This window comes from Alligator sinensis, unplaced genomic scaffold (genome assembly GCF_000455745.1).
Source record: "Alligator sinensis unplaced genomic scaffold, ASM45574v1 scaffold181_1, whole genome shotgun sequence".
NCBI lineage: Eukaryota > Metazoa > Chordata > Crocodylia > Alligatoridae > Alligator > Alligator sinensis.
The window spans coordinates 1,454,288-1,476,671 of record NW_005842022.1 but is presented as its reverse complement, the minus strand read 5'-3'; the positions used below and the strand labels follow the sequence as shown (position 1 = coordinate 1,476,671).

General features: G+C 45.0%; 1 protein-coding gene across 1 annotated transcript in view; it reads right to left on the bottom strand.

Moving 5' to 3' along the window:
• The window catches only part of ZCWPW2 (zinc finger CW-type and PWWP domain containing 2), a 132,990-nt gene that overhangs the window by 31,907 nt on the left and 78,699 nt on the right, over positions 1-22,384 (bottom strand). The window contains 2 exon segments of the mRNA XM_025202353.1: positions 4,847-4,914; positions 8,642-8,691. Coding sequence (XP_025058138.1) covers positions 4,847-4,914; positions 8,642-8,691 — 118 coding nt within the window.

Sequence of the window (22,384 nt, the reverse complement as noted above, 5' to 3'; positions counted from 1 at the left end):
GGTGGGACTTTGCTGTCTGTGACTCCCAGCAGATGTCCGGGTAGTTTAGGTCCCCCATGACTACCGCCTCTTTAGCTTTTATGGTCTCCGAGAGTTGCCTCAGGAGCCCCGAATCTCTTTCTTCCCCTTGATCTAGGCTGACCTGGACAGGCTTAGTAAATGGGCAGATGAGAACCCAATGGTGTTTAACACTGAAAAATGCAAGGTTCTCCACCTTGGGAGGAAAAACCTGCAGCATCCTTATAGGCTCAGCAGTGCCACACTGGCTAGCGCTATGAAAGAAAGAGACTTGGGGGTCATCATTGACCACAAGATGAACATGAGCCTTCAATGCGATGCTGCAGCTAGTAAAGCGACCAAAATGCTGGCTTGCATCCATAGATGCTTCTCAAGCAAATCCCGGGACGTCATTCTCCCCCCGTACTCGGCCTTAGTGACATATGGAGAAGCTTGAGAGAGTCCAGAGAAGAGCCACGCGCATGATCAGAGGTCAGGAAAACAGACCTTACTACGACAGGCTGAGATCTACGAGGCTCTTTAGCTTGGAAAAGCGCAGGCTCAGGGGTCATCTGATGGCCACCTATAAGTTTATCAGGGGTGACCACCAGTATCTGGGGAAATGTTTGTTCACCAGCGCCCCAAGGGATGATGAGGTCGAATGGTTACAAACTACTGCAAGACCGTTTTAGGCTGGACATAAGGAAGAATTTCTTTACTGTCTGAACCCCCAAGGTCTGGAATAGCCTGCCATCAGAGGTGGTTCAAGCACCTACATTGAACATCTTCAAGAAAAAATTGGATGCTTATCTTGGTGGGATCCTATGACCCAAGCTGATTTTCTGCCTTCAAGTGGGGGGCTAGACTCAATCTTCTGAGGTCCCTTCCAGCCCTAATGTCTATGAAATCTACCCCCCTCACTGTCTAACCTCTGCATTCTTTGCCCCCACCATCTCCCCCATCCCATAGCCTTTGCTCCCTATACTCCCCCCTCTCTGCTGCTTACCGACAGCTCCAGCACATCTCCAGCTCTGCTCCAACCTATGGAACAAATCTTGTACTTTCTCCAGGCCCAATCACAGTGTTAATAGATGCTGTGGCAGCAGCGGCTCCATCCAGACCCTGAAGCCTGTGCTAGAGCTTTTACCACCACTACTGCTACCATACCAGGCTTGGATGGGAACTACTATGTTCTCTGTGCCCCAGAGAACTACTCCAGTGCACACCAGGGGGAAAGGCAGGAGCTGAAAGTGCAGGCAATGGGGGTGGGGTAGTATCAGGGGGCAGGGAAGGCAGGTGCCAGAGGCACAGGTAGTGGGAGGCAAGCGGTGGGGTCCAGCAGCCTGACCCTTGCCCATTTACAACTTTCCCCCTAGTACCTCCCCGCACCTGATACCCTACTTTCTCCTTTACCCCACTTGCTCCCCCACTGCTTGCCCCATCCAACCATCTCCCCCACAACTGCACCCCTGCCATTGCTTCCCCTGTTGCAGTGGGGGTGGGGAGGGGAGAGACAGGATATGGACAAGTAGAAGGTGATTCTCTAAGAATTAGATTCTGTACATGAAAATTATAACAAATTAATAAAATTGTCTATGTACATGATCTAATTTTGGGGGGGCTGTCTTAAGTTCAGAGTCATCTTGGATTCAGATAAATATGGTACCTTGCTCAATACTGGATGTGTCTATATGTACAACTAATGTGAAGCAATAAACTCCAGAGCAGTTTGAACTGAAATAAACTACTCCCAGACACAGTGTCTACACATGCACCCAGGATAGCAGCAGTTTGAGCCATGACGTGGCAGGCCTAGGCTGACAGAGAACATGGGGGGAGTGGGGGAGGTTACATCCATCTGCAGGTTACAGGTCTTTCCACAGGGGAGAACAGGCTGCAATTCCTTTCCTTTTCCTTTCTCCGCTTTCTATTCTCCGTTTCAAGGGCAAGATGCTTTACCTCAAAGTGAACTGCTGCTTGGTTGAGTTTGTGCCACAGTTGGCACCCAGCTTCTCCCAAACCCTTGATGTTCACATCTGTTTTCTTGTGGCATGCCTTCGTGTTCTTGTAGCATTGTCTCTGACCACCACAAGACCTCAAGCCATTACTATATTGGGAGTAGAGCACTTGTTTGGAAGTTGAAAGTCAGGCATCTGCACACAATGTCTCATCCATAGAAGTTGGTACTTGAGGATCACCAACTCAGCGGTGGTAACACTGGCTTCAGCAAGGATGCTGGTGCTTGTGCAGTGATCTTCCCATGTGATGTGGAGGATTTTCCAAAGGCAGCGTTGGTGATACCTCTCCAGGCTCTTAGGATGACAGTAGGTGACCCATGTTTCATATCAATGGAGTGGGAATGATAACTTCATTGTAGAACTGGATCTTGGGTGTCTTCTAGAGATCATGATGAATGAAGTATAATTGGCTCCTCTACCAGGATGGCCACAATGCCTCCTAGGGCCCCTACGGGCCACCTATACCCATTCTCTTACTCCAGGTCCCCCCATAAGGCGGCCTCCTCCTCTCTCTCCTGCCATACCTTGATGACAAAAGTTAACAGATTTGGGAGGCTGTCTTCAGATACCCAAAATTTAGCTTTCAGTGCTTTGTCCTGCCCTACATCATTAGGCTGCCAGTCAGCTCATCCTCACAACTTAACTGGAGCAGGGCTCTCACTCTTGACTGGGGCTCCCCTGGCCTTGTCTCTTTTCACTTGTTTGGATCTGCTGGACCTTCTAGGCTTCAGCCTCTTTCCTTAGGCTTAAGCCCCAGCTGTCCACTGGGTCCCAGATCCTGACAGGACTCTGTCTGGGTCTTTGCCCCTCACAATATGGAATGTCTCTGAGGCACTCCCCCTATGACTTGTTTCTTCTCTGGTCACCCTGTTCAGGCACTGGCCCCTCAGCGCCAGCTTTGCCTATCTCCGGACATTGGCTCCTTGGCTTTAGGCACAGGCTCCTCTAGGTTTTCTCCCAGTGCCAGTCCCAGACTGGCTACCTTTTGGAGCACCAGATTCTCTAGGCCTCCTCCTCCTGCTAGCCCCAGACTGGCCACCCTTTGTGGTACCTGCCCCTCTAGGCCTTGCTCATGACCATCTCAGTCAAGCTGCCCTTTGGATCATGCCTGAGCCTTAGCTCTCTTGATCTTAGCCTGGCTCACTCCCCCTGCCCCTCTGCAGGGCTTAAAACCGACAATGTCTTAGGCACCCTGCTATGTGTCCTCTTATTTCTCTACAGCCACTATCCGGTCTTCCACTGTAACAGACCCCCAAACTGCAACAGAAACAAAACATACAATTTATCTCCCCATATGCCATGCCTGCAGAGCTCCTTCACTTGTAATGATCTGATCCTTGGGCTCCAGGCTCAGGTTTATATGGCTCTTTCACCTCCCTCTTCCATTCACCTGACCTGGCTTGCTGTCAATAAGGCCCAGGTGCTCCTCATCCCTTCTTCAGCAGCTAAGTGTTCTGCTGCCTGAAATTTGCAGTCTGATTCCTGTAGCCCTCTTAACTTGGCTCCTTATAAGCTGCATTTGATTTGCAACCCTGTCCTTACTTCCTCCATATAGCAGGGGGAAGGGGTACAATTCAACAAAAGTGACGATTCAAAGCCCTTCCTTTTATATTTTGAAGGATTTCTTCTTGGACTGAGAAGGTCTAAACTGAACTTCCTGTTATTTGTAATATTATAAAGCCTACTGCAAAAAGTAGTTTTGTGGATCCAAAATATCTCTAGATATTCTTCTCTCTTTTTGTATTTAAATCAGAGAAATTTATGATACTGAATGTATCTTAAATTTTAGATCTATAATATAGACTTTAGAAGCAGTTACAAAGTGTTTCCAGTGTTTTTTACTGCATTTGATCAGTGAAATGGAGTTTAGACAAGCATCTATTTTTGTTTTCTGGCTTTATCCATTAATCTTCACACTGGAGAGCACACCCATATTTACAGTGAACAGAATAAACTAAGGAACAAACTGTTAAAAGAAACCAAGACTGGTTATATCTAAACTGCTAGGACTACACTGAGAATGAATCTACTTTAAATCAAAGGTATTGCAATTATACTTTTTATTCATCATATTTTTCTTGTCATATTGAAAAAAAATTCTTTGTTATTCTGAGGATACTTATCTAATGACTAATTTAGTTAAAGGAGGCTGTTATAATCAGTGGAGTTAAGGTCTAATTCTAGGTTTCCTAACGCTTTCTATTATAACTTTCTATTTTCAGTTTTGTTTCTCTATAATCTCCTACATAGGAAACACAGAACTAGATCTCTGGACAAACCAAAGGCAAAACAAATCCTTTTGGTGCTCTTTTCTCCCCAGTAAAACACAGTCCATTCTCAGTTATCTGAACAGTTTTGGAAAGTGCCTACCAAAAAGCCATTCAAATATCTAAAAACATTCAGATAAGTGGAACCACAGTATCTTATGGACAATTGTGTGAGAAAACACATGGTGCATAATGTAAAGCAATACCATACTTAACAGTACATGTATTAAATAAAGTAAAACTTAAAAGAGAACAGATTGTTAAGACGTTTAAAATACCAACAGTTACAAGTTACTGAATCAAATTTAAGAGTAGAGAGAGTACTGTATTAAATAAAAGTTAAAATGAGAAGAGTGTGTGATAAACTACTCAAGCTACTGTTGAAGACAAGATACTGAGGTAAACGAACCATTGGTCTGACCCAGTTTAATACTTCATATGTTTTTATGTTCATCAGAAACAAACATCATCATGTGCATAAAAACAGATATACTGTATGCTTAATGCAAGTACCTGTCAAAGTAACCCTTATTACTAAAGATGGTTCTACATGTTTATACATACCCAGATTGTCTTTTGAGAGGATGTCATCTGAGCCAATTGTTTCAAGAGAGCATCTTAACATTTTTTTCCTAGAAAAAGATTTTGACCAATTGTTGTTTACCATCAAGTCAGTGATGATACATGATTAAAAGACATTTTGTAACATGCTATTACCCATAAAAGTTTTTCCTAGCTTCTTTTTTGCAAGAGATAATTGCTAGATATTTATTTCTGCAAAACAATCTCTCTAACATATGTCCATTTAGTAATATTCCTACAAACAAGTCTATGCTTACTCTGCAGCAGTGGATCATTTAACAACAGTGATGTGGTTGCATAGTTTGGACCAGTAGTAAGAAGACATTTCTTGTAAGTAGGGACCTACCAAAACCATGATTTTGGCATTTTTCACAAAAACCTCAAAATCAGGCATTTTCCAAAAAAAACCCAAACAAACAAACAAACAAACAAAACCAGAGGGCTCCGCAATTTTGGTGGGCTCACTGCAGGAAAAAAAACAACTTACCAGCAAGCAGAGAAAAGGGTGGGAAGCCCTTCAATTTTGAAGCAAAGGTGGAGGGCTGGGGGAAGCAAATTAGAGGCTGAGCCTGTGACAAGCTCAGTGCAAGTGCCAGTCTGAGGCTACTTAGGGAAGTGACAAAGTTTAACACCATCTTTTAAGGAACCAAAGGCACGCTGTTGCAGTATGCTGTAGCCCCAGGAGGAATGAGCAGGAATTAACAGTGAAAAGAAATCCTCCAAGAGAGCCAAATACATTTCAGCTCTGGACCATGCAAGGAAATATCCTGCAGGAACCATGAATGTGGATGGAGGTAGACTGTTCTGTACTGCCTACAACCTGACTCTGGATGTGTTGACGAAGATTAATTTAGATTCTGAGGCGCACACAAAGCAAAAGCCTACTGAAGAGGCTAAAGACCAGAACAAGAAACAAGCAACTGTGTCCTCACTCTTTAAAGGTCCATGGCAAGCAGCTTGGCAAAGTGAGGGGAGGTATTTTCCCTTGTGGATGCCTTCATTGCAGTGAACATCCCACTACAGAAACTTGATCACCCTATGTTAAGGGACTACCTGAACCAAAATTTGCCAAATGCTGGCAGTTTTCCATGTGCCAACAAGCTTTGCCAAAACTATCTCCCCGCAGTGATTGCTTTGCACATACTCTGTCAATGCAAACTTGCGGACTGTATGAATCCTTCTCCATGGTGACTGATGAAGCCACCAACACTCAAGATAACTATGTGCTTTGTATGTTATTTATACCTGGGAGCTGGAAAGACTGGGACCAACCTGTTTTTCAAACAGAGCTGGTCCACCTCATGTCTGTCAACTTTTTTACCATGACTGCAGCAGTTGTGAACTATGGCTTAGAATTTAACAAGATCTCAACATTTCTGTCCAACAACACCATGTACAGATTGAAGGCTCTCTCTGATGTGCTCCAAGGAATGCTGCCCAACATTCTATCTTCAGTAAGTGACATCTGGCACATGCAGTTCCCTGATGTGGATAGTCTGGTGTCCTCCTTCAAGATGGCCTTCAAGCATTGTCCAGGCCATAAGCTCTGGTACAAGGAATCCCTTACCAGCCAAAGTGGGGACTCGCATGCAACTGTGTTGTTGCCACCAGAGCCTGTGCCCACAAGGTGAAATTTGTGGTTCAACACATTACGTTATTATGCCAAGTACATGCAGTACTACCAGCAGTTTGTGAGTGAGGAGTTGGAAATCACACCTGGCACACAGTGAATGCTTAAGCTTTGTGATCTCCTGGAACAGGGAGACATTCAAGATCAAGTGAAGTTTGTGGCTGAAAATGCCATCCGGTTAATGGTGCTTCTAACGTGGTTTGAAGGCTGGCAGGCTGTGATCTACCCCACACACAAGATGATGGATTTGATAACTTGGGTCAAAGACAGCATCACAAGAACTGTCAAAATGTCAGCATGACAACCAGTGGGGACCAGAACTGTTCCAGGCAATACTACAGGTACTGTCACCATGGTTCTGACAACTATCTACCTCTTTCCTTAGTGCTGTTTGCATTTTGGACCCCAACCAGGTGCCTGTTCTGAGTTGTGACCCTCAGCTACTGAAATCAATCTCTGGATGACAGAAAGAGCATGACGAGGAATGTGCTGCTTATGTGAACTTTGTCAGAGTTCCAGGTGCCTGTGCCTTTGCCTGTGTTTTGAGACTCTGTTTGCATAGGCAGCAGCAGGCCAGGGCTAATGAGGCTTAGCCCTAGCCCCAAACTTTACGTGGCATCTGGAGACCGCAGCAGCAGCACAATGCCACCATACCACAGTGCATGCCGCTTGGTGTGCAGCTGCTCCTCCACTGCTGTGTACAGGACTAGCATGCACTGGCCCTGCAATGGCCATTGGGGAGGGAGGATTGGGGGTCAGGCAGGGCTCAGACCCCCCCAAATAATATTTCCCCCCACCACTTATGTCTGCTTGTGACAAGTTTCCATATCTGTATACCCTGGCAAAGTGCTGCCTCACCATTCCAATGAACTCAGTGGATGCTGAGCATGCCATCTCAGTGTACAGACAAGTGTACACCCTGCAGTAACAGGGAATGTCAGCAGCGACTGCCACTGGATTCTGCATGCTAGCATTTAACAGCTAGCATGAATTGCCTGTCTCAAGGTTGGCATCGAGTAAACTCCTTTTTACAACATCATTTAATAAAGTATAGTAATGGTATTAGTTACAATTTGTGTTGTGTACAGCTTTAGTTTCATAAGACATTTCAGTTTGGAATTTAATTCGGTGCTTAGATTGCTTAATAATCTTTCAATTAATGACTTCTGCGGGCTTAGTCAGGGTAATAAAGTTGTGGTCTTGGGCCATCCACCAATCTGCAGGGAGGGATGGGACAACCAGGCCTCCTTGGCCAATCTGAGATGTGGGAGGGCCTGCTGCGATAAGGTTGTGAAAATGGCAGTCAGCCCCACAATCTGCCCACAAAATCAGCCACCTGCCTCCTTGATTTGGGTAAGTCCCTACTTATAAGAAACAATTTTTACATAGACAATAAAGCAGATTTTCTTTTTTGTTCTCTCTCAGCTGTTTTGCAAGCTATATTTAGGTAATTATATATCTAAGTACCTTACTGCACCCACAAATCAGGTGTTACAATGTCTCAATCACCAAAATTGTTCCTCAGAACAAATGAACTGCATCTGCTCCTAGTTGCTTTGGAAAAAGTTCTGGAACAAAAGTTAAATCTTGAAGACCAGATGAGAAAATGAACCAATTAGCACTAACAGTAAATTATTCAGCAATATAAATAGCTGTGAATTTGTGAAGGGAAAGGCAGGTATGTAGCAGTGAAAGGAGATTCAAATCATGATTAACAATGTTTCTCATATCTCATTATTTTTCAAGAATTCCCCAGTAGTCACGTACACCCTGCTTTCTACATCTTTCAATCAAGATTTCATGTTGTAGCAGCCTTCTTTCTGACTGACCAAAGAGGACTCAGTTGGAGTGCTTTGGTATCATTATTGAGGGATGTTTGTAGGCCAACATCAGGTCTGTACGTGTTGTTGTCCAACCCCCTCTAATATCCACACTCAAAGTGTACCCTCATACATATACGCCAACCTAGAGATATACACTGTAGTGCAGACCTACCCAATAAAAGCTCCAGCACCCTCAGTCTAAGGAACGATAAATGCAGCTTCTTGTAATTGTGTGATGTGCTAGATAATACTGTACTAACAAGAGAAGGGAACTAATTAAGTTACACAGTAAAAATGTAAAGAGAAAACAAATTCAAAACTTACTTTTTCTTTTGTCCAATTCCACAGGTACTTCTCTTACCAACTTGCTTATTCTGAGAAAAATGTATATATAAATCTTGGTTTATGAGTGGCAAAGTGTTGGAACTTGTTATTTTTCTGCTATGTATTAGTAAATTTCATAATGAAATCATTTTAATGGCAGACAAATTTAACTTAGAAATATAAAATCTTTTCAAAACTTCTTTAGGGATCTTAAGTAGATTCATACTTCTATAGGGACACTAAGGGCAGAATCCTAGTTCATGTTACATACCCAAATAGCAGTTTATGATGGTCATTTTTGGCATCTACAGAGTTTGTGATCCTATTCCATGTACAGCGTAGACTCATAAGCATCTACACAGTTACTGAGCATGTGTAGTAGGCCAAGCTCTGGCCTGGCAGATGTGATTGCATGCGAACTAAGTCATACTTGGCAGAAAACCATGACTAGTGGGTAGGAGACACTGAACAAAGGGGACACTCCTACATTTTAGTCCCATAAGCTGACTGGTTAAGGCATTTACCTAGTAAACAAGAGACCCAGATTAGACCCTACTCACCAAGAAAAGGTTTAAACCTGTAATTTTGCTAGCACCATGCTCCAGACCCCAAGCCACTGGTTAAGCAGTGGAGAGAGGGAAATATCTGGGACCAAGAAGAAGCAAGCAATATAGACGACATGTGGGTCAGTAAGATGGTTGGTACTCTGGATGGCAAGATAGCCTAGGTCCTAGATGGGCCTTTGCTCCCAATAGGGTAGGAGCTTGAAAAGGAGGGCTAGAAATGGGACTGGATAATTCCTCACGTATGGCCTGGTGGTTAAGAACATTGTGCTGGGAATTTGGAGAGATGGTAGCTCAAATCCCCTCTGAGTAAGGAGGACCTAAAACCTGAGTCTTCTGCATCCTGGGCAAGTACCCTAAAACCACCAAGCTATTGATCTAAAAGAGTGGTGCTCAACCTTTTGGTCCTACGGGCCAGATAAGTGGCATGGGGCATTTCTGTGGGTTGGAACAGGTTCTGGGGCCCAGCATCATGCACCAGGATTGGGCCCTGAGGCCCATTGCCACCCCTTTCCTGCCAGGATTGGGTCCTAGGGGTCTAGCACTGCACCCTCATGCCCCATACTGGGATTGGGCCCTGAAGCCTGGCACCACCCCATATGGCCATACATGCTGTGGTTGGGTGCTGGATCTGGATCCAGCAAAAAGGGCCTGAAGATTTGGCAGCAGGGGCATGGTGGCACCACTCCCCCACTACCAAATTTCCAGACCCATGGAGAGTCCCACAGGCTGGATTACACAGGGCTGTAGGCCAGATCGTACTCCACTAAGCAAGCATGTAGGTATGTAAGATGATTCTATCCCAGAAGAGTGTGAAACAGGTTCTGAAACTGTGTACATGTCAAAAATGACATGTATACAACGAGGTAACTGTCATTTAGTACGTAAAGTGAAATAGGATTCTGCCTTAGTGACTACTGTAATTCAATAATAATGTGCTCTTTTTAACTTATCAGAATTTTGTAAACGAGCACATGTTGAAGTAATGATGCTAAAATTACTTTAATGCTTTCCATAACAGGCACATAACAACATATTCTGAAGCAGCAGTAGTATTTAGTGATGAATAGTTTGGGTTAATATACAAAACAACACCAACCAAAATATAAACATAGCTTTTCATGTCAGTGGTTTGATAACATGCTAAATCTAAAATCCTCCTGTGTTTTATGAATACCATATTTACTTGAATATAAGACAACCCTGAATATAAGACAGTCCACCAATAATTATATTCTATATATGGAAAATGTATAAATTTGTTATAATGTTCCAGGTATAGAATCTTATTATTGGAAGTTTTCCTTGAATTTGTCCCCTTCCCACTGCTACAGCAGGGAAAATAAATCTGGGTGGTCAGGTGGCCCCCTTGCGCTCTGCCCTCCTAACTTCTTTCCTCTGAAGCCACTTCCCCTCCCCTTACTATCAGATCCTGCTCTCCCTGAGCACGTGGAAGTGAGGGGCAAATTTGAAAACACTAAACTGGAAATAAACTTACCTGTAAAAATTTGTATATAGTACCAATAGACCCAATCATCAAGAACTGGTGCATTTTCCCTTTTTTCAAACTGCTGCAAGTTTTAGCACAGGTATCCCACAAATACACCTCTAAGCAGCACTTGTATACCTAACTTATATACATTTCAAACTTAAAAAAAAAAAAATTATTTCTCTACATATAAATATATATAAATACACGTACAACACACACACACCCCTATGCCTCTGCAGACCTATCTCCTGACCACTATTAATATTCTAAAACACACATTTACAGTTAAATCATCCTTATTCCCATTACAATGACAGTACTGTGCACCCGCACTCCCTACACACCCATGTGTCCACTGTCACAATCACACTTTTAAGCAGCACTTTTGGACCTACTTATATATAGTATAAACTGGGTGTGTCTACTTTACAGCACGTAATCTAATGCCCAGTAAAGCATTACCATGTACACAGCAATTATTGTGCAGTAGATTAGTCCAACGCCCTAATTTTCTAGTACTTGTAGAAACAGATACTAGAAATGGACACATTAAACTAATGTGCCAAAGCACACCTGTAGATGCTGACCGGAAGCAAATTGCTCCCAGTCAGCCTAGGCAGCAGTGGGCCACAGGGGGTGGGGAGAGCAGTCCCCACCCAGTAGGACACTTCCTACCAGTCCTGTGGAGATTGGGACCATCCCAATTTCCATATGGCCGGGACAGCTGCTGCCAGGCAGGTGTCTCCCAGCCCCATGGAGATTGGGACCATCCTGACCGCCACATGGCTGAGAGGGCTGTCCTGGCTGTGGGGAAGCTGCCTCTGAGCCATGTGGAGATCAGGACCCATCCCAATCTCCATAGAGAAGGGAGGCAATTACCCAGCAGTTGGGACATCTCTCTCACCCATGTGCAGCCCTCCTTTCACACCCTGCCTTGCCCCGCTTCCGGGGTTGGGTACTCAGTTCACAGGGTCTCTTCCACATTGTCGCTCCAGCTTTCGCTAGAGGACCCACTGCTGCTGCTGTTGTCGCTGTCCTCCATTCCACTCGTCTGTTCCTCTTCTCCTCTGCTGTCACTCTCTTCTTCATTCGGTGGGGGTTGTATGGTTCTGTGCCACGTGTCCCTGTGCCAGGTGGTGTTCACTGCATCTTCTCCATCCTCTGCTACCGATTTCTGGTAATAGGTCCAGAGTTCGCTCAGCGTCATCTTCACACAGCCCACTACTTCTACATCCATTTGTCTGTATAGGAGCAGGCTTCTGGCCTTCCACAAGGCACTCCTGACACGGGATACAAACTGGTCAAAATGGAGCAAGGGGCTCCCCTGGTGTTTGGCGACGTGCCCGTACAGCGCAGCCTCACTGGTTAGCCAGCTGACACCAGTCACCACTTCGCAGAGCTGCTGTACCCTCTTCCATACCTCCTTGGCACAGGTGCAGAGCCACAGGAGCTGTTCTATTGTCTTGGTGGCCCCGTGGCAGTTGGGCCACGGGCAGCTGGGTCTCCCCAACTGCCCCTCTCTATGTCTCCGGGCCCTCACCGGGAGAACTTGGTGAGCTATAAGCCAGTTTAGGTCCCTGTGATCTTTGCACTGTTCCTTGCAGTGGATGCGCTCCCACATGGCTTGGCATGCATTGCCTGGGAGCAGGTCTATGGGTGACATGGTGTCCCTTAGTCTCACCATCTCCTGGATCTTCCTGAATCTTTTCATGGTCGCCAGGCCCGCGTTCCATAGGCCGTACACATCACAGCATTGGTTCAAGGTCTCGTAGAACCAGGGCGGTTCTGTGATCCATGGCCTGTGGTTAGTCAGGGTGAAGACCCCCCAGTGTCTCAGAATGTGTCCTGCAAAGTACCTCATAAGACACGCACTTTTGGTATCTCCCTCCGTTGCCAGCTTATAGATCGTGCTCCTGTACTTGGCCTACAGGAACAGGAGGATCTCTGGCATGTCCCTGCTCCTGGCCCTCTTGTCCTTGTGCAGAGTCTTCCAGGCAACCTTTTCCCATCTGGATCCCCAGAAGAAGATGCACATGGCCCTCTGGATCCTGCAGGCAACACGCTTAGAAGTGAGGAAGATCAGTGCAGTGTACAGAAGCACCACTAACACCACCACCTTCATGAGTGCGACACGTCCCACCATGGAGAGGGAATGCAAGTGCCACAGCCCCAGTTTCTGTTTTACCTTAGCCATGTTCACTACACATGATATTAGTCCAAAGCCAAAAGGCTCACGATATTGATTTTTATTAGATGTTTAGGATTGTGAATCCAAAAAAGATGACAAAGCCGGTAGGGAAATACAGATCGCCCGAGCGAGGGACTAACAATAGAAGGATGGGGGTGAGGAGGGGAACGCAACTAGATTACAGGAGATACAATGTTAGCCAACTAAGTCCGGGGGTGGGGGGAAGGGAAGGGGAGGGAGGGGGTTGGCGACGCTGAGAGAGAAAGAAGATAGATACACACAAACCCGTTACAATGGTCTGCAATGGTGGTGGAAATTGTTTGAAGACAGTGTCTCAGTCCATATAGAGTCTCATTGCGGCGGTCCTCTTCGGGTGGAGTGGGGTCGTCCGTCATTGAAGAATCCTCTCGAAGTGAAGGTCCATCTGGTGCAGAGGGTAGGGTTCAGGCAGTCCCCTCTGGGTCCAGTCCGGCGGCGGCTTGTCTGGTGGGGTTGGAGTACTGGCAGTGGCCCATGAGGTGTTCCACATAGATGTTGCGGGACCAATGGATGGTGTCAGACACCATGAGGCAGTGCATGAGCTTGGCGTAGTGGCATGAGATGTGGCAGGCATGCAGGACGCTCTTGTTGCTGGGGTCCCAGGCTCCGAGCATTCCCATAATGAGCACGTCGACCATCACGTCATAGCCACAGCCCCTCAGGATGTCAGCCAGCATACTTCTCCCGCTTGTGAGCCCGGGCATCGGTGAAGGCTTGGCGCCGGTTCTCGAAGGGGATGGTTACGTCCATGATCACGACCTTCTTGGCCTCTTGATTAGGGATGATGTCAGGTCGCATCTCGCTCTCAGCCCAGGACAGTGCAGTTCATGGAGATCTCCCCCGCTGCAGCCAGGATGGCCCTCACCAGGCAGTCCTAGACAGCATTGTGGCAGAGCTGCCAGGCTCTGGTGTGCGGCTTGCAGCTGCACAGCATGTGGGGGAGGGTCTCTGCTGTGTAGCTGCACCATCAGCACCTCTTGTCTTGGTGGCCGAAGCGGATGGCCCTGTTCAGAGGCAGGCAGTTGAGGCGGGCATGGTGGAGGAAGTGCCAGTCCACAAAGCGTGTGAAGCTCCCACTGGGCATGAAGAAGTTGCTGGAGTCCCACTTCGAGGTGACATCGAATACCTTGCCCTGGTCAGGTTTGGCCCTCAGGTTGCCGGTGTACTTGTTTTGGACAGCGTCCTTCAGGAACCTCTCCAGGAAGGTCCTTGTGCAGGGCGTCACGGTGACACAGTCAGCGTGCAGGGCTGGTTGCAGGGAGACTCCCAGCTACCGGTGCTCCTCAGTCCAGGTACAGCCGATGCATTTCCCGAAGTGGCACATGGCGTTGTGGGCTCAGCTCCACAGTGAGGAAAAGTCCCCGCTGTCTCTGCTGAACTCGCCCTCACATGATATTAGTCCAAAGCCAAAAGGCTCATGATTTACCATATAGTTCGTTGGACTAGGCCCCAGTAGAGTCAACAGCATTTCAAGCCATGGTAACCCCACAGCTCAACACTTAATATGTGTGTACTCCAGATACCTCCCACAAAAGATCCATATGCTAATTAGTCCCCGTCCGCCTCCCCCCACCACTCATGACTGGAACTGGGTGTTCTTGGCACAAGTCCTGGGAAAATCCAAAAGTTTATATGCACATGAGGCACAGTGCAACTTAGTCCAGCTCCACCTCTTGGATGGTGGGGACACACTAATCATATGCAACAGGGAGAAAGAGGGTGTGACAAAGGGATTATGGGTGAACTGTTTGGTGATGTCTGACAGACATTTAAGGCTGGTGAAGAAACAGGAATTATTGGAAATGGGAAAGAAAAGCACAGCTCAGCTGTGGGAGTGAAGAAGAAGTTAAAATGAAAGTAATGTAGTGGCTCACCAGACTTTAAAAAGAGTCAGTGCTCAAGGGGACTGTGTACAATGGGCACAACCATATATTTTATATATGGTTATATGTAGATGGGCTACATTAACTTATCCTTATGGTAAGTTCACATCAGCATGTTTGCCCAGTGGGAGGCCATGAGACATGATGTCTCCATGATTCTACAAGGTTCTGGAAAGCTTCTGGGAGAAATACAAACTGCACAATGCTACCCTAGCAACCCTGGTGAACCACTGCAAGATACAGGTGGTGGTAAGGGCAAGAGACATCAAATCACCTGTAGACTTTCAACCTGGTGACAGCTGCCAGGCCGTGTGGGAGCAAATCTTCCACAAGAACCTGCAGAAGGAACAGAGAGATCTTAATTGGCAGGCAGCCTACCGAGCACTCCCCATGAGGGAATGGAAAAACACTGCAGGGCAGAGAGGTCCATTGAACTGCCTGAGACAGACCTGCCACAGGCAGACAGGAATGATCAACCACCTCTTCTGGGACTGCCCATACACCAAAGAGGTGTGGAAGAAAGTCTGTGCACTCCTTCTGGTGGTGACAGGTTTCAGAACTGACCAGGGAAGAGGTCTTCTATGGGCACTTAACCAAACAGCAAGGGGCTCCAACAGCTCACTTTGACCAGTTCATCTCTTACTTCAGGTTTGCCCTGTGGAAAGCCAGGAACCTATTTATAAACAGGGGGGCTGAGTGAAATGTACTGGTACTACAGAAAGACAGAAGAGGACAATGGGAAAGAAATGGCAGGCCTCATATGGTGGAGAGGAGACTGACATAGACCGTTTTCAGAGACAAACCCTCTGAAAGAACAAGGAGCGATAGGCACTGGAATGGTGATAGGTGCACGGGTGCGCAGCTTGTGCAGTACGCAGCTGTGCGGGGCGAATTATGTAATGGGACTACAATAGTTTAACTGTCAAAGTATGTTTTGATCTGCCAAGTGAACGACAGGTTGTTAAAGGTACAGTGAGATATCTATCTATCTAGAACTATATATTTTTTACAAGAAAAAAAAAAATTAGCATGTTTGCCCAATATGGGCCATGTGTTTTATAGTCATGCTTAGTGTTGGTTGCATTTAATCAACTTCATAGTTGGTTTCCATTATTGAGTGCATGCTGTTTTTGGCAGTAGTTTAATGATAGACAATGTATTTAATGAGGTTTCCTTGTATGCAAATGAAAGGAGAGGCTTTTTTCCCCATCCTGATGTGTGGGTGGGGGCTTCATCTTGTATTTGAGTAAATGTGGCAATTATACAAATATTGTAAGTTTTATAACTGAAAAGACCTTGATTATTCTGGGGGCTTTTTCTCTAAATTTCCTGGATAGGCTTTGACCCTTTAACTTTGCATTTAAAAAAGGAAATTATTTGTTAAACATTTTCCCCTCCATGAATTTAAAACTTTTATCACTATTAACATGAGAAATTTGAAAGGACAACCAAAAATAAATGTCCACCCCCTGTATGTGTGTCAGAAGTAATCAGAAAGGAAATTTAATTGCTCAGCAGACTTCTATTGGAATGTTAAAAATGACTATGTAAAAATATGTTCCTGATCAACAAATCTGTTTGTTGTGAATCTTTATGACCTGACCCCCAAAATAGGACTACTTTGGGGTGTTCCATGGGATACCATGCATAGGTATTTTTCTGAATTAGACTTACTAATATAGTTCTTGTTTCTATTTAAAGAAAATATTAAACTACAATTAGTACTATCATTTTAATATTTATATGATCCCTAATATATAGTGTCAATATATTTTTGTATTTTATAGTGTAACTGACATCAACTAGTCAAGTAATTACTGATTAGGCATCAGCTATGCCACAGTTGTTCACACTTAAGAGGAACAATACCCGATAGGCTGAGGAAAGCTAAATTTCTGAGAACTCTCATTTGAGACAGCTATGCATATTTGTCAGCTAAGAGGTGCATACGTGAGGGCCTTCCCAAACAATGGCTGTTCTCATTTCAAAGAGAAGACGACTTAGCTGGGCAGAAGTCAAATCAAAGTAAATTATTTTTTACCATTACAGAATGAGTGGGAGACTATCTCTCTCTGAAATAATTGACAGGAAAGCAGCTAAACAGATCAAATTAAGCAGAGCCTAAAGTCTGAAAGAAAACATTATAACAGAAAGGTAGGAATTAGATAATCCAAATATAACATAGTTTTGATTTTAACACTCATTTCTCAGCCTCTTGAAGGCTCAGATCAGGTGTATTAGCTGATGTAACCAAATGTATTGAATATAGTTTTGTTATAAATAGATATATTTGTGGCAAGTTTCTTAAATAAGAACAAAGCAAAGCAGTCTCAACAGCAAAGGCTATAAATAAAGGTGGAAAAGAAAACAGGATGGTGACAAACATTCCATGATGGTGAGCAAGAGAAATAAAGAAATCCTTCCTTATTTTCATAACTAGTTGACACCTTCCAAGTTCATAAGATAACTTGAATGAAACCAAATCAGACAATGTTTGTTAAAATATTAGTATAAGACATCTATAAATATATGGTAGACTAAAGGAAAAATTGGAGAACTCCACAAATTCAAGAAGACCTGATTCCAGTTTGCATACTACTTCCCTTCTGAGTCACCCCAGCTGGTAAAGGTGAGATTCTGTATTATGCTGTTATAGGTAGCTAGATAGCCGCTGGAATAAGTGTTTGTTCTTGGGATTTGGAGTTTTTTTTCCTGACTGGGTGATGATAATTAAGGAATTGCAACTGTACCTTAATTTTGTGTCTAAAGGGTAATTGTACCTTAATTGTATCCTAATTCTAAGTCTAAGCTTGAAAAAGCAGTCCTGATCACAGATGGACTGTAGTCTTATTTCTCCAGAGATTGAAGCTTCCTAAATTTTGGGTAACATATTCAACCCCACTGAAAGCATTTACAGATGTTATTAAGAGTATAAATTTGCCCTGCCCTTTATTTGTTGGTGATAATAGATAGAAAATCAAATGATATTTTATGTTTACAATCAGTTTGAAGGACTGACGATTAGAAAAACCTTTTTTTTTTTAATTTTAAATTGAATGCATTTGTTGCAGAAATATTTTAATGACAAATAAGAGATTTTACAGAACTGTTTTTCAGAATATAACTGTCCTTTAAACTGAGCTTTCATGAAGTACAAATAATAGGTCTTTGTTACCTAAACAAAACCATTCTTAGATTCTGCCTTTATTTGTTAAAAAGCAGGTTTACTAAAATGCTTGTGCTCCAAGAACCTGCTCTTTCTTGTTAAAAAGACTAGAAGTTACTACCATAAATTAAATTAAAGTATTTTGGAGTTTTAATTAAATTTTATATTTGTAAGCAAGGAATAGAAATGGAAAAAAAAAAAATGAATACCTAGTTGTGCTGCACATTGAAAGATATCAAATTTAAAAAAATACATCTCTCTTCAGCATATATTTCAGGTACAATTAATATGAAAAATGTGCCATACATTTCTCTTAAGAAGTTCCTCCCCCAGGACAAAGAGGTACATTGAAAACCTGCAGCCTTACATTGCTATTTAGTAATGGTTCAACATTTAAAAATGAGTTTCATGGTATCATTCTAGTCCCTAGTCGATTATTGTCAAAAACACCAATTTGGCAGGATTCAGTAAGGTAGGTAGAATAAGCTGTGACTGGAATAGCAAGTCTTGCAGCTTGGGAGCAAAGGAGAGAGAACACTATTGTGTAAAAAAGTTTGCACGTTACCTACTTAAACTATTACATTCATGAGCATCAAATTCTCATACAGTTTTAAATAAAAAGGTCCCTTCACAGAATCCCAGATCTATTCAAAATCCTTGCTTAAGGCCTAAAAATGTATCTGTATTCATATATGGAAATCATTTTTGACTGGCAGCTTTTGACTTAGATTTTTTTTCCCTGCTATAAACTCTGCTCTTATAGAATATTATACTATCATGAATTATGTGTGGTCACAAATTATTTCCAAAAAAAATTTCCTATCAAACTGTTACTCTGGTCAAGCAGCTGATGCATGAGAGTCTGGCCTCAAATATTATTTCCCCAATAATTAAACAACTGAACTGCATGTGCCAAGGCTAGCACCATAATACCCAATTCTGATACCACCCAATGCCATATATGGCACTATATGGAAAAGAAACATTTTTATCAGCTATCAGGAAACGAAGTAAAAAAGTTCAGTGAAGTTCCTCAGCTAATTTTCTTACTCTCTATTTCAGGGATATAGGTTGTAGCCATGTTGGTCTAAGGACACAGGGGCTAGGTACAGACAGTCAAAAAGCCTGAGGCTGAATCAATTCAGTCTTTAGTCTAGGCTGCACAGATTCAACTGAAACAGAAGTGATCAGACATTTACCTTTGATTCAGGAAATGCAGCCACATGCCTGCAATGGCTCAGGCCAGAAGGTGCTAGAGCACAGCTCTCTGGCTGTGTATTCACCTCTTCCTACTGCCCCCAAGGTCTCTGGGATTTGCAGTCCAGAATTACAGCAGCAGGACTCTGCAGGGTTGCTGATCACTTCCTCTTCTTGCTTCCAGGTGCCTCTGGGTTTTATAGTCCACAGTTGCAGCCAGCAATGTTTGAACAGGAGAAGGGGTGTTTAACCCCACTCCCTGCCCCAGACTCCAGCCAGATTCATAGATGCTAGGGTCGGAAGGGACCTCAACAGATCATCGAGTTGGACGCCCGGCCTAGGCAGGAAAGATTGCTGGGGTCAGATGATCCCAGCCAGATGCCTACTCAGCCTTCTCTTAAAGACCCCCAAGGTAGGGGAGAGCACCACCTCCCTTGGAAGCCCATTCCAAATTTTGGCCACCCTTACCATGAAGAAGTTTTTCCTGATATCTAGCCTAAATCTGCTCTCTGTCAGTTTGTGACCATTGTTCCTTCTTACCACAAGAGGTGCCCTGGTGAACAGAGCATCTCCAATCCCTTGTTGCGTCCCCCTAATGAATTTGTAGGCAGCCACAAGATCACCTCTCAGCCTTCTCCTGCAGAGGCTGAAGAGGTCCAGGTCCCTCAGTCTCTCCTCATAGGACTTGTTCTGTAAGACCCTAACCATATGAGTAGCCTTGCTCTGGACCCTCTCGAGTCTATCAACATCCTTCTTGAAGTATGGCACCCAAAACTGGACACAGTACTCCAACTGTGGCCTCACCAATGCTGCATAGAGTTGAAGTATCACCTCCTTGGATCTATTTGTCATGCATCTGCTGATGCATGATAAAGTGAGGTTAGCTTTGCTGATGAGTTCATCACACTGATGACTCATGTTCATCTTCATTATGACTCGGAGCTCCCTTTCTGCTTCTGTGCTGCTGAGAGAGTCACTCCCCAGCCAGTAGGTATGCTGGATGTGTTTGCGCTGTAGGTGCAGCACTCTGCATTTGTCCTTGTTGTACTGCATCCTATTGTGTACTGCCCACCTTTCCAATCTGTCCAGGTCTGCCTGCAATCGTTCCCTACCCTCCGGAGTGTGCACTTCACCCCACAATTTAGTATCATCTGCAAACTTGGACAGAGTACACTTCACACCCACATCTAAGTCACTGATGAAGATATGGAAGAGTACAGGTCCAAGGACCAAACCCTGAGGGACCCCATTACCCACATCCTTCCAGGTCAATACCGACCTGTCTACTACCACTCTCCAGGTGTGACCACTAAGCCACTTTGCCACCCACCAGACTGTGTAAACATCTGTCACAGCCTCTTCATTTATTTATGAGAATGGGATGAGATACCCCCATATTGAAGGCCTTGCTAAAATCCAATAAAACAACATCTACCTCTACTCCTGTGTCTAAAGCATTTTGTGACCCTGTCATAAAATGAAACCAGATTGGTCAGGCATGATCTACCTGCTATGAATCCATGCTGGTTGCTCTGCTGCATTATTTCTCCCACTGGACTCCCACAAATATAATCCTTCATAATCTTTTCAAAGACCTTTCCAAGGATGGAGGTGAGACTGACTGGCCTATAATTACTCAGATCCTCCTTCCTCCCCTTCTTGAAAATAGGGACCACATTGGCCCTTTTCCAGTCCTCCGGGACCTGACCCGAGCGCCACAAGTACTCAAACTGCTGTGCCAGTGGTTGTGCTAGGACACCAGCCAATTCCTTCAGTACTCTCAGATGCAGCTCATCTGGGCCTGCTGACTTAAACACATCCAAGTGACTCTGCACCAAGTCAGTGTTGACAGTTGGTGGGCTGGTGACCCTCTGATGCCCATCTAAGAACCCATTAGGAGACTTATTTTGACTCCTGTTCAAGAACACCAAGGCAAAAGCCTCATTGAATAGCTCAGCCTTGTCCCCTCCTGTCTGTCACTAATTGCTCCTTCTTGTTCAGTAGAAGTCCTATGCTGTCCTGTGCCTTCCTTTTACTCTCTACATACCTAAAAAAATACTTTTTGTTGTCTCTAATTTCTATTGCCAGCCTCAGCTCTGTAGTTGCTTTGGCCTTTCTAACTGCCTCCCTGCAAGTGCAGGCCAAGTAGGTATACTCCTCCCCCAGGGTTTTCCTGGGAGGGGAAGTTCCCCCCACCAGATTGGGCTGCATCCCTAGCCAGGCTTGCCCTCCCACCCCCACTTCCTTGTCAGACAGCCCTCACTGCTCCAGCTGGGGAGCAGAGGGACAGGGCCAGCCCTGAGTTTTGCATTTCCTTTTGTCTCAGACCAAACACAGCTACCAAATACAACCCTCAAATCATTACACGATGTTGCAGAGCACTTATGTGCCCTGCTCCTTTAAAGAGTGGAAACTGCTAGAAACTGCTAGGCAAAGAGCCCTAGCAGTGAGTGGGGAGCCCCCAGGTGCTAGTTACCAGCGGAGCTAGAATGAGCTAGTGGCCCACACCTGCCAGTGGTCAGCTGACCGGAAAGGGCAGGGCCTGGCTCATATATAAACCCCAGAGCTGGGGCCAGGAAGGCCCTGCCGGCAGCCAAGGGAGAAGGAGCTCTCCCAGAGCAACCAAAGGGGAAAGGCCTGACTGCAGGAGCAGCTTCTGACACTGTTGAGGGACGGCATTTGGGATGCACTGACCCAACCGCCAGTGAAGGCACAGTGCGAAATGGGGCCGCGGGGAGCCCAGGGAGGACTAAGGGGGCCAAATCATAACAAGGCCCAGACTGAACAACATCAGTTTCATCTGCGAGGCTTGGGGTGTGATGAAGGGATGGTTGGAGCCACGCATAACCCATAAGGCAAGGGCGCCCTGGAACACTCATTGTGACATCCATCCTGGAGCGGGACCCATCAGGGGTCTGGAGACCCACGGGGTCCTTAGAATCCATCTCGACTGTATCCAAGAGGACTTAGAGGCAGCCTCCCTGTCAATCATTCAATCAAATATATGGCAGGCAAGAATTGAGGGTGCCCATTGGGCCGTCTTGGCACAGTAAGGGGGCCTTGGGAAAATCATGGCCATCCTACAGGACCCCGTCCTGTGACACAGGAATTTATAAAACAAACAAACCACAAACCAATTTCCTCCAAGGTTTCTGATCAAATCAAAGAAACCTAGGCAGCTTCTCCTAGGGGGGGTACAATTGTACCCTTGCCCT